Source organism: Gobio gobio (genome assembly GCF_949357685.1).
Source record: "Gobio gobio genome assembly, chromosome: 17".
NCBI lineage: Eukaryota > Metazoa > Chordata > Actinopteri > Cypriniformes > Gobionidae > Gobio > Gobio gobio.
The window spans coordinates 49681796-49704200 of NC_137110.1; the positions used below are offsets into that span (position 1 = coordinate 49681796).

General features: G+C 36.4%; 1 protein-coding gene across 4 annotated transcripts in view; it reads right to left on the minus strand.

The window, feature by feature from the left end:
* Positions 1 to 1131: 1131 nt before the first annotated feature.
* Positions 1132 to 22405, minus strand: part of itcha (itchy E3 ubiquitin protein ligase a) — a 39884-nt gene continuing 18610 nt past the window's right edge. Inside the window, exons 14-25 of one of the 4 annotated variants that reach the window (XR_013818283.1) lie at positions 22274 to 22346; positions 20807 to 20878; positions 20616 to 20704; positions 20373 to 20532; positions 20122 to 20255; positions 19566 to 19706; positions 18647 to 18767; positions 17390 to 17494; positions 17089 to 17185; positions 11373 to 11445; positions 2522 to 3489; positions 1132 to 2096 (exon numbers count right to left, since the gene is read on the minus strand). Coding sequence is in view for 1 of the 4 variants with exons in the window: in XM_079840587.1 (XP_079696713.1) it covers positions 3390 to 3489; positions 11373 to 11445; positions 17089 to 17185; positions 17390 to 17494; positions 18647 to 18767; positions 19566 to 19706; positions 20122 to 20255; positions 20373 to 20532; positions 20616 to 20704; positions 20807 to 20878; positions 22274 to 22346 (1165 nt within the window). In the remaining 3 variants the exon portion in view is untranslated. Of the gene's footprint in view, positions 3490 to 11372; positions 11446 to 17088; positions 17186 to 17389; positions 17495 to 18646; positions 18768 to 19565; positions 19707 to 20121; positions 20256 to 20372; positions 20533 to 20615; positions 20705 to 20806; positions 20879 to 22273; positions 22347 to 22405 lie in introns of all 4 variants that reach the window. The other 3 variants (XR_013818284.1, XR_013818285.1, XM_079840587.1) reach the window with 3 other exon arrangements.

A 22405-nucleotide genomic window follows, 5' to 3' on the forward strand; every position in this document is an offset into this window, starting at 1 on the left:
ATTTCTAATTTTAAAATCACTGTAAAGCTGCTTTGAAACAATCTTGACTTTTCCACTTTTTTGTTTGTTATTTTTACGGAATAATAATAATAAAAGTATTGTTACAAACCAGTTTACAAACCACATTTTAATATTTATATTATTATTTTATAAATTATTCCAAATAATAACCTGCTAAATATAATTCCAGTACAACATAATCTCCAGCTTTTCATTTAATTTGCTTTATTTCATCAAAACATGCGGAGAAAGTGTCTTCATAGAAAATTTGACCCAATAAGGAAATAAAAAGAACAATATAATTTAAGAATTAATTATAATTTGTAAACTTCATTCCACATTTTACTTTAAAATTGAATGCAGTAAGGCTTATTTTATTAATTACATTTAAAAATAAATAATTTAATATCAACAAGGACAATTGTCCACAACTGAACGCTGAATATTCCAAGTCATAAATTAATCCAATAGTCTAATAATATTAAGTTACAAACAACATTTTTAAATTTTATGTATTATTTTAAAATAATTGTAAATACTCAATAAAATTCCAGTATACATTTATTCATTTCATTAAAACATGTTCAAAAGCATGTCATTTTTATATTTATTACATTACATTATATTATTTTATATTGTATTACATCATATCATATTGTATCATATATTATTATATTATATCATTATACCATATCATATCATATATTATTATATCATATTATATCATTATATTATATTGTGTCATATATTATATCATTATATTATGTTATATTATTATATCATATTATATTACATCATATCATTATATTATAATATATTATATCATTTTATCATATATCAAATCATGATATATTATATATATATATCATATCATTATATTATATCATATTATATCTTTATATATCATATCATTATTATATCATAATATATTATATCATATCATTATATTATATCATATTATATTTATAATAATATACTGATATAAAATAAATTGATATAATATATATGATATGATATAATGTATATATTATCATATTATATTTATAATATACTTTGTCAAACTGGTACTTAAAGAAATAGATTAAATAAGAAGAAAAGAAGCAAAGCTTTTTTTATTTTTTTTTATTTCTTCAGCTGAGAATAAATTGGTATCTTTATATTAATCATTCAACTGTACACATTCTCTTAAGAAAAATAAATATAATCCAAATCATGAAACCCAGCCTTCCTCAAAGTTCATGTGTTATAGATCGCAGGCTAATCGTTACATGATGTACAGTGTTAAGAAAATAAAGAGGCCATCCATCCATCCGTCCATCCATCCATCCATCCATCCATCCATCCATCCATCCGTCCATCCATCCTTTACATATTCACAGCTACAAAATGCGTTAAGACATGAAACACGTGACGTCAGATGTGTTTAGTGGACAGCTTCCATCTTGACCTTCATTTGTCAGTTCATTCGAACCCAAACAAGTAAATAAAGTGACATCCCAACCTGATGGATTCAACTCGACATGATGTGGGAGAACAACTACAATCCCTGTGGAAATCAATACAGCCTCTCAGAATCTGTGCTGAAGTGAACACAAGCCAAAAGCACAAGCTATTCTTTGTACACTAGTATTTACAGTCCTGGGTTTGTGTTTTGCATCTGAAGAAGAAGAAGAAGAGATCAGGACGAACTATAAAGCATCATTTCTTTCATTCTCCTGTGAAATTAGTTTAAAGATATAAAAGGCTGTGAATGTGACCACACTATCATCAGCTCACATTAGTGGTGTGATGGCGAACTTGCGATTGGTGGGAAAGTGAATGTTTTATTAGTGGCTTGTGGAGATGACATTATATTAGCGGGATTTTGCTGTTATGAGTGTTTTGATGGACTATTGCTGTATGTGAACACAATCATTCATGCACATACAGTAGCGCTCAATATAAGTTTCAATGTGTTTGAAAGACGTCTCTTCTGCTCATCAAACCTGCATTTACTTAATTAAAAATACTGAAAAAAACTGTAAAATTGTGATATATTATTATGATTCATAAAAGATGTAGTTTATGTGAACATATAGTGAAATATATTTTATATCCTGTGATCAAAGCTGAATTTATCATCATTACTCCTGTCTTCAGTGTCACATGATCCTTCACTAATCAGGATTTATTATCAGTGCTGGAAACAGTTAATATTACCAGGATTCATTAATGTATAAAAGGTTCAGCATTTATTCAAAATAACAATATAAATCACCTTTTGTCAATGTAACGCATCCTAAATTAAAATAATGAATTTCTTTAAAAGAAAGAAAAATGACGACTGACCCCAAACTTTTGAACGCTTGTGCTCATTGTGACAAAACTATTTAAATTAATTCTAAACTTTTTATTCATTAATGAATCCTGAAAATATTTAATCCTCATATGAGAATGATTTGTGAAGGATCATGTGACACTGAAGACTGGCGTAATGATGATTAAATTCAGCTTTGATCACAGGATATAAATTATATTTCACCTTATATTCACATTATTTAAAATTGCAATAATATTTCAAAACATTTTCTGTATTTTAGATCAAATAAACGAAGCCCTGATTAGCAGAAGAAACTTCTTTCAAAAACATTAAAACAGTAATATTCTCGAACATTTGTACTGTATATAATCCGGAAATTATATTTTGCATAAAAACATTTTGTTACGGTAATAAGACTGAGATTTTCCTGCATTTTACAATAATGTCAGTTTTGAAGAAAAATAGTGTAAAAAACTAAAAAGAGCACATCTAATTTTCTTCATGCACTGTAAAATGTCTAATTTCTATTGATTCCGAGGTGAAATATGACCTGATGCATGTTGCAGGTTTTGCATTAGGCCAGTGTTTTCACGAATAAAGTGCAAACCTCTCTTAATATGAACGATTAAACCCACGTGTTAAAAGGGTTCAAGGTGCAATTCTGCACTGGCAATAAAAAAACGTAATGAAACTGTCACTTGCACTAACTCCTCCTCACATGAACAACAGAAGAGGCTCGATCAGACGCATACCATGCAAACTCACACTTCAAGTCGTAGAGGAAAATAAACATCAGAGTCTGTTGCATGTGCATCACTGGAGGACTGGAGGAGAGACAAGCGGCAGTCGTTATTAGGCCGAGGATCACAGTGTGCGTAGAGTGAGCCGATGTCTGGCCATTGATCTTTGACTAAGGCAGGCGGAAATCAGAAAACGGGAAATGAGAGCCTAAGCCGGCAGATTTCCTTCCAACTAAACACTGTCGATCCCTCGTTCCCGGTGGGAAGTAGCAGCAGCAGCTTTTGATATGACGGGGAAAGCTGATGTGTGTTGCCATGGAAACGTGTTAAAAACGTGTTGTGCGCATGCATCACTCTTGACCGAAGCCTTCCGTTTCCTCGATGGCAAACAGCAGCTTCTCCTTTAACTGCTCGTAGCTCTTATAGGGCGGCAGATCCAGACGGTTAAAGCTGGTGGGGTAAAAGAGCAAATAAACACTGTAAAAGATACGTTTGCATACATTATCGTTAACTATTATGGTGCGTTCACACCAGACGCGAATGAAGCGAATAAATCACGCTACTCACGCGTAGTTGGACACTTGAACATTTTGAGTTTACTCGCTTCATTCGCGTGTGACATTCACTTCACAAAAGACGCGAATTCACGTCATGGGAGGAATAACGATGAATACATATACATTCTTTTCTGGAATAACGATGAATACCACTTTATTTCTGTGGGACTAATATGCAATCTTATTGCAATATCCAATCACTTATTATTGTAAAACTAAGGTAAAAAAAAATCATTGCTTGGATTTCAGGGTGGGAAATTAGCACCGGCCACCAGCGGGTACTTTTTCAAAATGGCGGGTGACTTTGCCTTGTATACCAGCCACAGTGGCGGGTGGATTGAATAGAAAAACATTTTTTTTATTGGTTACTACTAGGGCTGGGCAAATGAACGCGTTAACGCTGGCGGTTAATTTTTTTAGCTTAACGCATTAAAAATATTTAACGCAAATAACGCAGCGTCCGTTTTTATATCCATTTTTGCTTAGCGTTACATGATCATCATCACGCTCCTATTCATGTAAATGCTTCCAAGCGCGGCAAGACACAAGAGAACGCACTGTATACCAATGTCCTGTGTGTGTGTGTGTGGATGCGTCTCATGTCAGCTAATCAAGGGACACACACACACACACACACTCGACGCATAGATAGACTCGCGTCAGTTTCCTGCTCACATCGAGTTCTCTTTTGCTCTTGAACAAACAATAACACAGAGGATTTTGAGTGTTCTCATATTAGGAGTCTTAAATTAGTTAAATAACGTCTTAAATGAACTTAAAGAGTTGTGAGGAAATGAGATGCGCGGGACAGCGCGTGAGATCCGCGGCTGTTCTTAAAGTGACAGTAGCACTGATGATGATGTCATTAATGTTCATCAAAGAACAACGGGAACAGAGAAAATTGTAGCTTTAATGATGATTCATCTATATTTCATTTATTATTTATGCAGTTAAGGAAGGTTTGATAACTATTACATTTCTGTATATCTATAACAGGGAAGGCCATGGGTAAATATAACATTTATTATTTTGGGTTTATGTAAAGATTGTTTTAAATTCACTTAAATTAAAAGTTGTTTTTTAAAGCCTAATAAATGTTGAAATTGGGAGCTTTCAGTTATACTGTAATGTAACGTCATTAATGTTTCATAGAGACTTTAGTATCAGTGATACTGGCCTTCATTCATAAAAAGATGACAATACAACACATATTTAAAATATGCTGTCTTTAAATAGTTTATACATTAATTTGGAGAGTAACTGAAATTATTATAATATCAAAATATTAAAAACTTAAAATATTAAAAACTTGCGATTAATCACGATTAATTACAGAAAAAATGTGATTAATTAGTTGTTGTTTTTTTAATCGATGCCCAGCACTAGTTACTACTTAAAACATTCCTTGTAACGGATTGGACAGCTTTTGTCAAAGAATGCTGTTGCTAGTAACAATAAAGCACTTTTGTCGAGTACAGGGTTCCCACTCTTTCACGAACACCAGATTCAAGGACTTTCAAGGACTTTTTAAAGCACTTTTTATTTGAAATCAAGCACAATGAATACGATAAAGGTGGGTGTGTTACTGCCAATATATCAAAGACCTACTGTCCCTGTGTCTATCATTAAAGCAGTAACGCTAAGGCATATACTGACAACTAAAATACAATTTCCAATGAGGAAAATGTTCCAATTTTACAAAATCTAATGAGGAAAGAGGCTGGTGTAGAAGAGCGAGCGAGCTTTAACGAGAGATGCAGGTGGCAGCTCTTATTCCTGCTTTTAACATTTATTTCACCAGGGCTGTGCAGAGAGTTCTTCAGAGGCAGGGGCTCAAATGTAAAAAAGGGGCAATATGTAAATATAATATATATATATTAGGGGTGTAACGGTACACAAAACTGACGGTTCGGTACATACCTTGGTTTTGAAGTCACAGTTCGGTACGGATTCGGTACAGCAGTTTTACAAAATTGCTTTTTATTAATTTTTATTCAACAGTGGTTTAATGAAAAAAAATTGTGTCTGTCCTTAAATTAATTCAGTTATAACTAAAAGTTTCTTAAAGATAATGCTGTAAACTATATAGGGAGCCCTTACATATTGCTATTAAAGATTAACAACAGAGCCCAAACTATTAGCATAAATTCATTTGCTATTTATTTTTAGATATAATAATCAACACTCATAAGCTTCACATAAGGCAGTTTTTGCATTAATATCTAAATCTAATTATTATTATTTTTTCTCCAATTCGTTGTTGAAATATAATCATTTAGTGGCTGTAATTTTCATGACAGGTTTATTTAAACATATATTAAATAAACAAGACATCACTACAGGCTAAGATTAGATTAGATTAGATTAGATTCAACTTTATTGTCATTACACAAGTACAAGTACAAGGCAACGAAATGCAGTTTAAGTGGTATATAATGAATATATATAGGCTAATATAACCAATTTATAGGCTAATATAGTGCATGTATTCAGTGAAAGAGTTAATCTCTCTAGTGAACTCACAGCTGTGGACACTGAATGACTTCTGAGGTAAATGTGATTCTACATGACATTGTTTGTTTACAAGCTGTTTTATTGTCTTTCCGCGGTTTAAACACCGATGGAGCGATTACACAACATATGATACGTTTCAGTAAGTTGTAATGTATCCTCAACATACCTTTAGATATTAATTTCTTTAGGAAGAGATGATAGCGTTCACTCGCGCTGCCGCTTGAAGTTGAACAGATACGCGTCAATCTGTCACGTCACATAATAGAGCGTTAAAACGGCATTTATCGTTTGAATTTCGTGATAAAATGGACTGAATATTTAATATGTTCGTGTGGGAACTCGGATTGAAGTGTGTTCCGCGCTTTAAACAAGCCGACTGTTAACTGTTATAGATTGCATTCATAACCGTTCGGTACACGTGCGCACCGTATCGAAAGCCCGAAACGTTAGTTCGTCTGTCCATGTAATTTTCAACCGATTTATGAATAAGAACAGAAAATTACCGCTCCACTTCACATGCCCAATGGAATTTGAACTTGCTTTGCCAGATCACGATTGGTTGGTGTATATACATGACAAACGGGCATTGGTGAATTGTGTAATACTTTAAAATATATTATATATAGATTTGTAATTCAACACATTAGCTCTGATTAAGGATGAAAAAAAATATTGGTTTACTTTTTTTCCCGTAAGGCCACACACTCTCTGAAAGGACCATATTTGGCTCGAAAGCCGTTTCCGAACAGAGGAAAATCAGCAATCAGTCAAAACGCACGCAACCCATAGCAACGCGTTATGGCAACGCCTCAACAGAAATTGTCCGACTTTTGAGCCGTTCGTTACTATTGTATACATTGTCATCAATGTCATGTTATAATTATCACATTTATTTAGTTTTATTGACCATGATATTATCATTGATATTTGTCTGAGAGGGGCACTTTTGATTCATTGTGAAAAAGGGCAGGGGCTCGAGCACCCAAAGCCCCCCCCCCCCCTCTGCACGTGCCTGTATTTCACACTAGTTTTAGTTTTCTTTTTTATAAATCTTAACTTAATTAAAATATCAAAATATAGAGATAATATTGTATACATTCATTTTCCAATTAAATGAAAAGATATGGACAAGTTAATTGTTAGGCATTACAAATATGCGAAATTATTTATTAAATTACCTGTACATGTACCTTTTTAAAAATCAATTTGAAGGCTGCACATATATTATATTTAACATATAATTGCTGCCGTAATAACGGCCCATTTGAAATGTTTACATGCTTTCTTTTTTTTCTTTTTTGAGCGGTGATGAAATATTGCTCTTGTAAATACTTGCCAGCATTTCAGTAATGAAAGTCTAGATCTTTAAAATGCATCCAAATAACAGCTAAACGCAACTGTACGGTGGCCTGCAGTGGTCAATAAGGATATAAACAGTGCATTTTGAAGTGATCTCTTCTTGAAAACTCAGAGATGTGGATTGGGACGGCAATTAAATGACCACACGACCTTGGTGTTTGTCTAAAACTGTAGGTAATTCGGTCGGGGATTTTTACGCGGGTAGTGGGACAAAATCCCTGACATTCTGGATTCGGGCAGCAATAAAATCACTGACTAGCCCCTGTCAATGATGAAAATACCTTATGACCTCACGAGAAACAATTACCGTCCGGATAGGGCTTTTGACAGTAGATGGCGCTTATGGAACAGCAGACATATATTGAAATAGCTTCCTCCCATAGTGCTGTTTTGTTCTGGCTTTGGCAGCGCATGAAGGCCAATTTTTGTAATGGCACCATGCTACTCTAACAAAATCCAGTTCATGCTTAATTCAAGCACTTTCAAGGACCTATGTTTGTCTTCAAGTACTTTCCAGGCCTTGAATCCATGTGTCTGAAATTCAAGAACTTTCAAGTACTTTTAAGAAGCGTGGGAACCCTGCGAGTAGCCTATCTCATTTGATTGGTTTTCGCCGCTGAGCTGATACAGACTGATTCAGGTAAAAAAAATGTGGCGACATATCCCCGGTATTAAGAGGCCCGCCGCGGAGTCAGCATCTTACTCTTGCTGCTCACTTTTCATAGGCCTAATCAACATATGAAATTAAAATAATAATATTATAGGCTAAAATTTGAACAGCCTAACTATGAAACTAAATAGGCTATGGTTTATTTAACCCTCTGTCTGACGAAGGTGCCAGCGCATTCTGATGAATTTTTTCCTTTATGACAGCGGAATATTACAGTTAGTGCAAGACATAATTATAAACTATAAACTGTCTACTTTTATTTGTGTGCACTCACAATACCAACAAAGGCCGTGGACTGAGGGAACAGATTACTTTGCACTCCACTCCAAACATTGTCTTCATTTCAATTAATTAAACGCAAAGTTTTTAATTTGAAAAGCATTTCTAAATTCAGTTCATATTTCCAACAAACTAAATTCTAAGCCAAAATAACAAAATGGTTAAAAAAAAAAACACACCAGTTACCACCATGCAAATTCATACAGTTTGCTCTTTTAATTGTAATTAATGCTTGAATAACACGCCTATATCTCCTTCCATTAACAATAATGTCTGGTGCGGTGGCTGGGATATACAAACCAACATACGTGGCATCATTTTTAGAATTATTTATCACGAGAGGAAAAAAATACGTTTTAGTCACATAACATTGGTTAATGGAAACGCTGTCATTTCGCAATAGTTTATCGGCATTTAGAAAATATAAAGTTTGCGCAAATCTGTAGGCTAATGGAAACGCAGCTGCTGTCAAACCGACGCGTCGTCAGAAAATGTGAACAATTTGTTCGTTAGAGGAAAAAATAACCTTAAATTAGAGGCAATAAAAGACCACGAGTCATCCAAGTCTCATATCAAGTGTTGGGCAGTAGCGAGATACAAGTTGCCACACTAGCGCTTAACTACATTTTTCAGTAGCTCAGTTACTTTTAAAACAGCGTAGGCTCACCGGTAAAAGAACAATGTGCTCAAATCCCGCTCAGACATATCTGTACTGTAGCCTAGGCTACTATAGGCTACCTGTTGTAGCCATTAAACAATGTATTTTCATATTTATGTTTAAATATTATAATGCTATTCATCTAGGCTATATTGATCATTAAAAGTGCAAAAATGCGTAATATATGTCAAAGACTAGGGTCAGAAATGATTTTGACCACTTTCTTTAAAGTGAATTTCGTTTTGTATAAATTGTATCTTAATTTTAATCAATGTTTCATCAACCAATTGCCCAGATTTATTAAATAAGAAGCAAATAGACAATAGCAGGCAATAATCTTGACATGAAGGCGCGGGAGCGATCACTTGCATTGCACATGAACTGTAGCGTGTGTCATAAACAATCCGAAACTCAGCGTATAGGCTACTTCTCACAGACATGAGAAATATGTGTATAGAAAGCTTGAAATTTCCTCTTTTAAACGATTACAAAACAATTCGAAACGAAAAGAAAGCAAAGCGCACTGTTCAGGTCACTTGAGCAGCTCATGACTGGCGGCTCCGTTCTGTGAGTTTAACCTGCATTAGACTAATCCTGACTCCTGAGTATTTCATTTAAGTTGCATACATTTTGTTCTTGCTCTGTGTGTGTGATAGTTTACAAAATCAAATGATTCTGACCGTTTTTGCCATTGAAATGACTTGGAAAAAAAGTGTCCCAATCAGGGCTCTGAACCGGTTCAAGGAACGAAAACGAAAACCGGAAACGAACGAAATTTTAAGAGGAACAAAAACGAAAACGAAATCAAAATCAATTTGAATCGTTCTGAACAGAAACGTTAATTTGAAATGGCCATTAACCGGTTAATAACGTTATTTTATCGTTCTTTTAATATTTTAATTTGGCAGTGACCAATCATGAATTGAGTAGTTCAGCATGTGACGCTGACGGATCAAGCGTGAGTGAAATGCCCGCGCTCCATCATCTATGAATCTACCGGTAATACAAGTCAGTGTAGAGCGCGCATTTTCATGCCTCAAGTACGTTTTCTTTCCCCGCTGAGGTCTACAATGAAAGCGCAGGTATTGGAGGACATTCTTTTCGTACGTTTAAATAAGCAGTTCGGACTTTAAGCTCAAATAGACTGATTTAGGCTAGTTTATGGATTCCGTTTAAGCCTGTCCAAGTAGGTTAGTAGCATCTATCATACATTTTTCCTATAGGCCTAGTCTTTCAGATTCCCAATACAGGACAGGTCAATGTTTTCTATATAGACGGTTGATGCTTCGTATGAGATGGTATGTTATATTGCATTAAATGATCAAGCTTTATTAGCTGACTAAATTTGATTATGTGATGCAAGGACGTGTTGCGCAGTGTTTGCTTTGAAATTAGCAGTTGACGGTGCATTAAAAGAGCAATGGTTATCCAGTTTATTTATTCTTTATTCATGCAATTTTTAAAACAAGTCGTGTTGAAAAAAAGTTATGTACAAAGAATGTTATCACTCTTCTGAAAAGAATTAGGCATAAGAGCCACTTTTGATTGTCTAACGCTCCATTAAAACAGGTCCGCTGTTTATGCTTTGTAATTAATGCATGTATTTCTGTTGTGGTTTTAAAAATGTTATGAAATAAATATTCAAGTTTAATTACCATGCGTATTATTATTATTGAGTGAAAAGTAAGTCTATTTATACATATTTGTATAGGCTAAATTAAAATAACGTTATTAACCTGTATTTTTTCAAATCAAACCGTTTTCGGAACAGTAATGTTTATTGAGGAACGCAAAAACGGAAACGCTATAATATCGATTCTGCTCGGAGTGAACCGATTGATATTTTTGTCCGTTTTTAAGCCCTGGTCCCAATCAACCTGAATTCACCCCATACTATGCTAGTGCACTTTCTTTTATAAATTTGAGTTCTGGAAAAAGTGGCTGGTAAAATTGGGCATCCACCAGCCACTTTCCAGTGGTTTTCTGATAAACTTTAATTTGTTGGTGAAATGATGGGTGTGTGTGACGTGGTTCAGAGGGGTGTGTTATGGGCGGGTTTTACTGAAGCGCTGCGGAGCTTCTGGCCCGACCGTGGAAACCTAGGATGGTTTTGGGCTCGGTGCTACAGGTCTAAGGCTATTAGCCCAGCCCAACCCGATGAAAGCCCTCACACTGGCCCGACAGTGGAAAAGTGGCTATTGTATCTGCTTTATTGCACAAAAATCGTATTCTTGTCTTAATGAGAACATGCCTGCATACTGTACATTACGGCAATATGAAACTTATCTGATCTTACCATGTGTGGCTCCTCGGCAGCCAGTTTTCCTTTCCCACTTTCTCAACACAAAACTTCTGCGGCCCATTGCTCCCTACAGAAATAACACACATTCTGATCAATAAACATATTCTTTAAAGGACTGGCATTGTGTTTAAAACAACATTTAAGTGGCATTTCCATCACAAACCCCCTGCAGTTTCCTCAAAAACCCAGGTCTTAACAATCACAAATAAGTGTTAACTGTATAGATCACATTATATATTCAAAATTCAGAACACACAAGATCAAATTAATATTTTCTTCTCACATTTCATCAACAATCACTGACCCTCATTCTCATTAATTAAACACTTTCGTTCTTTGTGTTTACAGAAGATTGCCAAACTGTACACAAATGAAAATGTGTGTTTTATGTTTTATTTGTATGTATTTAGATTTAGTACTAAAATTAGAGGTTATTATTTTGTATAACCAATACCAAAACCAATGATTTGTATTGTTTATGTGCACGATAACTAATATGCAATATTAATTAACGGTTTTATTTCTGTTTTTGACAATTATAACAGCAGCACTGAACTGAACTGTTTTATTGAACATTTTTTAAATACTGTAATTTCTGAAATGTATTCCCTCCTTGCATACAAAACAAAACACACTTCAAAAATTAATAAATATAGAAGGAGTGAAATATATAGTGCACTGTCACTAAAATGTTTTTAAAATAAAATCTTTGAACGGGTTAACAATCAGGTAACGAATATAGCATGTAAAAATCATTCTAACAAATGAAAAAATTCTAAACCGCCTGAATAAAAAAACACAACTTTAGAGTATCTTAATAATCCCAGTTGCATCTGTTTATTCAGGCCTATAAACAACAGCATTGTTATTAACAACAGGCTAAATAAATTGACAAAGTCTAATGTTTTCAAATGGAGAACATAAATAAATGACAGGAAGTCTATCAACTCCCCATAGATAAAAGCACTTTAAAATGTTTTTGTGCTGTTTGATTGACTAAAGAGTGACTTACATTATGCATGCATTCGCTGGAATACACAAACATTCAGAAAAATAAACAAAACAGCAAATACATCATCGCAATTACAGAGTCCATCTCCTCTAGCATGACTGAGCACGGTTTTATCTGTGCGATTACACAGAACTTAAAGGGGGGGATGGGGGGGTCTAAAGCAATTTCATGCATTCTGCCTTATTTACACTGTTAAAGAGTTGATTCTCATGATAAACATGGAAAAAATTCGGGTATTTCTGTGCCAAATACACTCCTTCAGGATTCGGATAAGTGTCAGAGCTTTTTTTTTATTTATTTTTTTAATATGGCCCTGAATGACGCCATAAAAGGTGGAACTCCTTGTATGGGCACTTCTGCCGGATGAGCACACACACACACACACACATTAACCAGAGAGAGTTCGGGTTACGGGAGCCGTCATGGCGCTGGCATTGTGTTTCTAGACACGAGATCAACAATGTCGCTAAAGAAGTGTGTGTGTGTGTGTGTGTGGGAAAGATCACCTTATTCAGCTTCACAAATAACCCAGCGTTAAGGGAACAGTGGATGCAGTTTGTGTTTCCGGAGTTCTGCAGGTGTGTGTGTTTGTTCCCGATCATGAGTGAAACTGCATCAAATGTGTGTGTTTTGTTGGCAATCGGAGCGTAAGTGCATATAACAGGGTTCCTGCAGGTTTCTTCAAGTTAAGTTCAAGTCTTTTTAAGACCTTTTTAAGACCATTTATATAAAAAATTAATACCCATTCCGCGCTTCTCCTTTGCTTGTTGCTTGAGGTCTGTGTTGTGTTGCAGTCTATGGTTGTGGTGCTGTAGCGGGTGATCTTCATTTACTGAAGGCATCATGTGTTCGCAGTATTTTGTACTGTGACCCGGGGCTGCGTTGCGTTCTCAATTATTGGTTCCGCCACTCTTTATTTATACTACGTTATTTAATCAAAATAATTGTGGTTGACAAATTCAACTTTTGTGGAAATATACAATACGGAGAAGTTACATACAGCACAATTTAAGACCCAGACATCAAAATTCAAGACTTTTTAAGGTATTATTTCCAAAATTAATAAATTCAATGCTTTTAAGACTTTTTAAGACCCTGCAGGAACCCTGATATAATGTGAACAACACCAACGTATAGTGAATCGAGAGTTATCCAGGGATAATGCCATGACGTGTGTGTGTGTGTGTGTGTGACTCTTTAGCTCCGCCCACTGCACGCCTCCACAAGCTCGGCTGTTTTCGGAAAGAGACGGTACAGTGTATCTGTCGTTTATAAATATGATAACGCTAAAGACTTTACGGATCAACACTACTCTATAGATACTCAAGATTAACATGAGACTGGCAGAAACTGTGTGTGATGTACCTTTTGATAATAAGATAATTAATTTCTACAGAGCTGTAATTATTTAGATGTTTATAAGCTAAATAAATATTATAAAGTAGATGTTTATGTAATTTGTGGAGTTTTAAACGAGTGTATTGTGTTGGTGGCCATGCTGGAGCATTTCCTCATCATGACTTCACAAGACTAATAATGAGCAGTGACAACAGAGAGAGAATTGAATCCAGCGCTTTTATTTCCAACATGCACTCATTCATGGCTGTTTAATTGAATTCACGTAAAGTTACGTCTTTACTGGGACAGGACGGATTACGTGACTCCTCGAGTTTGTCTCTTATTTTTTTGCGCCAAGTTTATACTACATATGAAGCTTATGTAACATATCTAATTTGTGCATTCATGGCTGTTATGTTAAATAAAATGTATTAATTAAAGAGCACCTATTATGGCATTTAAAATGTTCCAAATATTGTTTTAGAAGTCCCCAACAACAGTTTTGCATGCATGCAATGACAAAAAAGACTTTAGTTTTCTTATAATAAGTTTTGACAGCGATTCTCAAATGATTCCTTTAGTGATTCACTTTTCAAAACCCCGCCTTTACGTGACGCTAATCTGCGGTGATTGGTCCGATGACCCAGTCAGTTGTGATTGGTTTAGTCTGTGCAGATATTTTCGGAAACGGAACGCCCATCAAAGTCTTATAGTGACAGTAATTTGTTAATATGTGTCAGGAGTTATGAATATGAAAACCGCGTCGGAACCGTTTGATTGTAATATGAGCCTCAGCTGATCTCATTCATAAAAAACTCCTCTATTCTCCTCACGAAGACTCGCGACAAATCAACATCCCTCAGGGCTTTTAGTTCAAAGGTGTGCAGATGAGGAGACATATTGATAGATTCTCATATGTCTGTGTCAAATTTCTAAACAGAGGAGTTTTTTTTATTCAATACTTCCTCAAAATGCGCAGATCTAGCCTAATCATGAGCGATTGAGTCTCTTATGTGTTGTTTTCAGCTCATCCTGGCAGCCGGAGGGCGCTCTGTGCACATGTAGTCCATGTACAGACAGACGAAGAAGAACCATGTGCCATAATAGAAGTCCATAATAAAAGCTTCCTGAGATCGCAAAACATACATTTGAAGATAATAAACACTCAATCGCGACGATGTATGGTTTGTCTTCAAGCCACTTAGTCTTCAAATGCTCATCCTTGGGCAGATGAAAAAAGTTTACTTTTGAGTCGCACTTCAGAACACAGCGTCTCGTGGCCATGATGTTTTCTAGTTTTCGCTGGCGTCTCGTGGCCATGATGTTTTCTAGTTTTCACTGGCGTCTTGGAGCGCAATAAGTGGGCGTATCGTATTCAAATAACTTGACAAGTTGACGTCATCTAGTCAGAGAAAAAGCTTCGGTCTTCTAACGATTCTTAAAAATGACTCAGAGTCTACTCTTACTTTTGAAAGAAAATAACTATATATATACGGTGCACTGTCATATTTCAAACTATGCAGGATGTTTTTGTTAACTTAGATCTGTTACACATTACATGAAAGGTAAATTTCAAAATTCCATGATAGGTGCTCTTTAAAGGTCCCATGGCATGAAATTTTCATTTTATGAGGTTTTTCAACATTAATATGAGTTCCCCTAGCTTGAATATTGTCCCCAAGTGGATAGAAATGTTGATCGGTGTAAAACCGAGTTGAGGCTGTCTTTCTCTGCCTTTGAGAAAATGACAGGCCAGACGAGCCAATCCTGAAGTCTCCTGGTTTGACGTCCAAGCAGGAACGGTTTCCTCCCTTTCCCCCGCCCAGAGAATCTGCCACGCCCATGCAAACGCTCGAGAGATCATTGCATCATGGCTTGTGAACGAGTGAACGCTGGCAGTTTCTCAGTGTTTGGATGTACAAATGAAAACAGAAGTCTTTTTTCAGTTCCTTCTGATCTGTGATCAGTGATTTCTGATGTGTAGCTAATTATTTATTATTCGTGCACACAATGCGGCTTCTCTCTCTCCAGACAGAACAGTGTTTTCGTGTTTTATATCTTGTGAGTCAGTGTTTTTGTACGTCCTCGTCGCGTCTATCGGTTCTAAAATGTGCATACAGTCGGGAGTTTCTGCTCAACATCAGCAGAGATAAACCTCACACACGCCGAAGCTCGGCCTTCAACATCCCCGACCCACAGTACTGCATCTGGCCCACAGCGGAGGCACCAAACGCGGCGTGAGATTAAGCAGAAGGGGGTAAGCTTGAGCATATCCGGGCTAGCCAGCCTAGCCCCACAATAAACTGGATTACATCCGATTACTGCTGTTGTGTCTTTGTTTGCGCTGTGTACTCAACGCGCGTCACTGACGCTTTTATTTTATTTTAAAAATAATGCTATTATCAACACTTACTTTTAACTCGTTCATCTCGACAGCTGTAATGGTACTTTGCATGTGTTACAAAGTTGGTAGAATAATGATGAAGAGACGGACTCGGTGTGACTGTTTATTCAGAACTCTCAGATACAAACACAATAAACTCGCGCTGACTGACAGCGCTCTCATAACTCAGTAGTTACTATAAATAACTTTGTTAGCAATCGCTGAGCTCAGTCTCTGATACATTAGTGATGTCCGGTTTGCGAACGATCTTTCTTTTGAACCAGTTCTTTTTAGTGAACCGAATCAGTTCACCAAATCGGACTGAATCGTTCTAAACGGTTCGCGTCTCCAGTCAGCGCTGATCCATAATTTACTAAAGTTACTAACTTTCTGACATGAGTGACAGTCCCTCCGACTAGAAATAGACTAATAACCTAAAGTATATGCTGTAACTAAAACAGTTCAGACATGCTGAGAACTGATGTGAAGTGAACTCAGGTCCATCCGTCTCCCTGGCAGACTCGTGCCTGCTCGTGCCTCGATAAACCACGCCCCCTCCGCTCATATAAAATGCAAAGATGTCAGCCAATCACAACAGTGGGTGTTTTTACTGAAGTCTCACAGCAGACACGCCTCTTGAAGCAGGGCATTCAGCCACAGGGCAAACAGCAGTATAGAAAAAATGCCTTTTATTTCTAAATTATGACATTTTATGATGTAAAAGTCATACTAACAATATAAGTACAGCTCAGGAAACATTATAAAATAATAGAAAAATGCCATGCCATGGGACCTTTAAGGGAGGCAAGTTATTTTACCTGTGTATGTGCAATTATCAAAACGGCCACAAGATGGTACCATTTACCTGGGAATCCGATATTACAAAAAAACGATACCCGATTTTGTACTATAATAACCCTGATCAGAACAGAAAGAACTTTTAATATATATCATCAATGGTTTGGCATGACCCTTACCCATAAGATCAGCAAATCCACCAACAGGAAGTCGGCATGTGCCTGTTACAAACTGCAGCAGTCGCATACGCTTCTCATTGTCGATCTCCTTCACGAACTAAACACAGACAGACAACAGACACCAATATATTTAAATTTATTATATTTAAATTTATAAATAGGATTAACCCCTTGAGATGTGCCATCTCGTTTTCGAGGGGGTCCTAATATTGCAGCATATCCACATTTATGATTATTTAGGTTTGATTTTTAACCAGTGGTCAGATGATGAAGTGTTAAAGTGTGAGATTAACAGTCTAACCTGCCAGAACCAGACGATCTGTTTGCTGCTGCGAGCGTAGTGTCTGTAGATGGTGTTCCTCTGCCAGTCTCCCAGATCAATCTCCTGCATCCCACACAGCATCACCTACACCACAATTACAGGTTCAGATATATGCAGAAGACACTGGATCTAAATGTAGAGAAGCTGTGGCCTTATTTACACCTGATACTAATAAACATTCAAATGCATCTTTCCCCTGACATTTAGAGGTCAGAGATACATGTGACCATTTGTATTATAAACAGTAATGCACCATGACATCCCAGACAACATCTAAAGACTGCCTGCTCATCCAACATGTAGAGAAGGGTTTTATACTTAGCTATGGCTTTAAACAAAAACAGTAAAAAAAAAAACATTAAATTCCTGATCTATCCATAGTTTTCAGTCACGTGACTGTCGCGGAGCCTTGGAGGGCAAAACCGCCATAGAACTCGCACAAGCCTGTCAAATTTCCATCTTAAAACAAAAATATGTGAACAAGATGCACGTTTTGGGCACTAATGATCCATATACAGCACCTGCTGCAGTATTTCAATCACTGAAAACAGCGGGACGTTTTTAAAACGCTTAACGTCAAAAACACTATAGGATGAGCTGCACCAATAAGGATTAAATTAAGCAAAGTTTAAAGGATTTGTTGATATGGGTTTTATTTTAAATCGAGTTGTTGCACCACTTCATTTTAAACACAGATTAATTACGCAGTAAAACCGTTAATTATAGAGCTGATCAAGCCGCAGACGGAGGGTGAACTGAAGAATCCTTAGTGCAACCCACCCTTAAAGTGCCGTAATGTACTAAAACAGTGATATTAAAAGATCAAATTCAGTTTACACCTTTTTGATGATTCATACTATATACAGGCGAGTAGATGAGGCAAGAATATGAACGCAACACGTTTTCTTTATAATGGGTTTCGATGGGGAAAACACCTAACGAGAAACCTTGTGTTGCACTAATATTCTGTGTTCGTCTGCTTTCCTGAACAAAGTATGCAACATCAATAAGGTCTATATTGAATTTGGTGTTTTAATATCACTGTCTTACCGCATTATTACTGACTACAAACCTGGTAAAAATGACTAGCGGGTAATGGAGGAGAGCCTTGTTTTGCCCTCCAGGTGATATTCCTATAAGCGTGTGACGACACGTGAAAATTATGAATTGCCCGGTGCCTAGCAACACAAAGATTCACAAAATAAGCCATTGAACATTATGAATTGTAGTTCGTACCTCCAGTTCCTTGGCATCAAAGTATTGCAGGTACTGCTGTGGCAAGACCTCATTAAAGCCCTCGAGGAACGCCTGCGTCTGTTCCTCAACTCCTCTGGACAGCCTCCACTCAGCAACCAGCCTGCCACAGGGTTTTCACAATCACTCACTGATATTAGGGCTAATAAGGGTGTCACTACTTATATATATACACAAATCAGGCATCAGGATCGAGGCATGGACTCCACTAGACCCCTGAAGGTGTGCTGTGGTATCTGGCACCAAGATGTTAGCAGCAGATTCTTTAAGTCCTGTAAGTTGTGAGGAGGGGCTTATTTTTTCAGCACATCCCACAGATGCTCGATTGGATTGAGATCTGGGGAATTTGGACTCAAACTCGTTGTTGTGCTCCTCAAAGCATTCCTGAAGCATTTGTGCTTTGTGGCGGCGCATTATCTGCTGAAAGAGCCACAGCCACAGGGAAAACCGTCTCCATGAAAGGCTGGACATGGGCTCAGCAATGCTTAGGTAGGTGGGACGTGTCAAAATCACATCCACATGGATGGAGGACCCAAGGTTTCCCAGCAGAACATTGCCCAAAGCATCACTGCCTCCGCCGCCACGCCTTCTTCCCATAATGCACCTGGTGCAATGTGAACACTGCATACCGGGAACACCCCACAAGAGCTGCAGTTTTGGAGATGCTCTGACCCAGTCGTCTAGCCATCACAATTTTCCCCTTGTCAAACTCGCTCAAATCCTTACGCTTGCCCATTTTTCCTGCTTCTAACACATCAACTCTGAGGAAAAAATGTTCACTTGCTGCCTAATATATCCCACCCACTAACCGGAGAGATAATGTTATGCCTGATCGGTGTATATACACACATTTGTTGTTTTTTTACATTCACATTGTCTGAAACTGAATGATATTTCCTACCTGATATACTCCTCTTTATTTTCCTCGGTCACCTGAATGTTTCCTCCATCTGGTTTGAGTTCATGAGTGGTGACCTCTCCCAGAATCTCCTTATCCACCGAGAAAAACATCTCCAAGGCACATTCCACTATATTATTATCCCTAGAGAAAAACATCATCAGCTCCAACCATTGTCAAATTACACACAATTTACTTTATCAAAAATAACACAAATTTTGTTTCGTAGTTAGAGTGACAAATAATCGATACTTTGAATTTTCATTAGATTTTTTTTTACATTTCTAGAGGATGTGTTTTTGTAAATTTTGTTAAATAATATGCTATATAATATTTAACATATATACTTGAAATGATTATTTATATAATATACAGTAGTATATATTTTATATAATTTATTATGATTTACTAAATTATGAATGTTATAATTACAAAAAGCCAACTATGGGATTGCTAATTTATTTATAATTATTACTCATTTTATTATCAGTTTTAATCCCCAAGCCCTTCCTCCTGCATCTTATTGTCTCTATATCTCATTCAACTCATCCTCACTCACTTGATCCAGATGAGCGAGTTGTAGAACTCCGGGTCTATGGACTCCAGGTCTTTCAGAGCCAGAGGTTTATTCAGGATGCGCTTATAAAAGGGCAAAGAGAAGCCTGTGTCGATGAACTTTCCATGAAAGAGAGCCTATGAGAGAGAGATAACGCACAAATAATCAGACATTTTAACTGCATTTCAAATTATGATCCTTCAGTGGTTCTACTGTCCAGTACAGGCATTAGTTAGTTGACTCGATCATCATACCATAGCAATGAACCGGCCAATGAACTTGAAGTACTTGAGGTGGTCGGGGTTGATGGAGGAGGCGGGGTTAATCTGCAGGCAGTAGTTGTCTTTGCCGGCATATTCGAACAGACAGTACATGGGGTTCAAGACTTCATGAGAGAGCAGGAAGAACCATTCCCTATGACAGAAACACACAACATTACTGTGCGTGTGCGCATATATCAACTCAAGTCATCACTTCCTGTAAATGATGTAATATACCTGGCCACGCCTCCATAGTCAAGACCCTCCTCCCCTGGGAATATAATCCACAATCTCCGTCTCAGATCTTGCGGAAGGCAACTCATAATCTAAACAGATCATTTTACAAATATTTAACTTCTAGACGCCACATGATTACACAAGTATCCCAGAATTAATTAGTCAAATATGTAAAAAAAAACGACATTCACCTGTTGAAATGAGTCCTCGAACAGTGTTTTGCGACTGACGTGGATCTTAATGTGCTGAGGCATTGCTAGTTGCTTTGGTATTAAAAACATAATTTAAATAAATCACATGGTTAAATACTATATATAAAGATTATAATACATTAGGGGTGTAACGGTACACAAAACTGATGGTTTGGTACGTACCTCGGTTTTGAAGTCACGGTTCGGTACAGCAGTTTTACAAAATTGCTTTTTATTTATATTAAACAGTAGTTTACTGAAAAAAAAGTGTCTGTCCTTAAATGAATTAAATTATAACTAAAAGTTTATTGAAGATATTGCTGTAGAATATATAGGGAACCCTTACTTGCACATTAATATTAAAGGTTAACAACAGAGCCCAAACTATTAGACTAAATTCAGTTGCACATTAATATTAAAGGTTAACAACAGAGCCCAAACTATTAGACTAAATTCAGTTGCTATTTACTTTTAGGTATAATAATCAACACTCAAATAACATAGTACGCAAACATGTAAACTTCACATACGGCAGTTTTTGCAATAACTTCTAAATCTAATTATAAAATAGTTTTTTCTCCAATTCGTTGTTGAAATATAATCATTTATAGCCTACACAGTGACTGTCATTTACATGAACACACATTACTAATCAAGACTTCAGTAACAGCTTCAGTAGAATATAATGAATAGGCTAATATAGAGCATATATTTAGTGAAAGAGTTGATTTCTCTAGTGAATAAAAATTCTGTGGACACTGAATGACTTCTGAGGTAAATGTGATGCTACATGACATTGTTTAGTTTAAAGCAGTTATATTGACGTCTTTCCGCCGTTGAAACACTGATTGAGCGATTACACCACATATGATAAGTGACAGTAAGTTGTAATGTATTCTCAACATACCTTCTGATGTTCATTCATGTTTATTCTTTAGGAAGAGATGATCGATCGCGTTCACAGATGGGAACTGTGATCAGTCACGCCACATTACAGAGCGTCAAAACGGCATTTATCGTTTGAATTTTGTGATAAAATGAACTGAATACTTAATATATATTCGTGTGGGAACTCGGATTGAAGTGTTTTCCACGCTTAAAACAAGCCGAAAGTTAACTGTTAAAGATTGCATTCGGAAACCATTCCATACACGCGTGCACCCTGTACCGAAACGGTTCGGTACGAATACGTGTACCGTTACACCCATATAATACATAATACATAACATCACTTTAGTTTCTTACATTTTCTGCTACTGAATTTCCAATCATTAAAATGACTACATTTATTCTGTTGTGTTCAATCATTATGGTGTGTTTTGCTGATTAAAAGCATAAAAAAATGTAAACTAACTGAAATGAGACCTTTACAACCCTAATGTAAGAACAATAGCAGGTTTTTAACAAAAGCCTGATCATTTTCTGAAGATTTAGAGTGTCAAACAACTAAAAAACGTGAGGTCTTACCTGACACCAGAAGCGGAAATAGTGCACTTTAGCTTTAAAGTCTCGTACGTATGTGATCTGAGGGCCGTTCTCACTGCAGGTTCACAAAGACAGAAACAGACTGTAAAACTACACCAAAACCTGGATGCAATA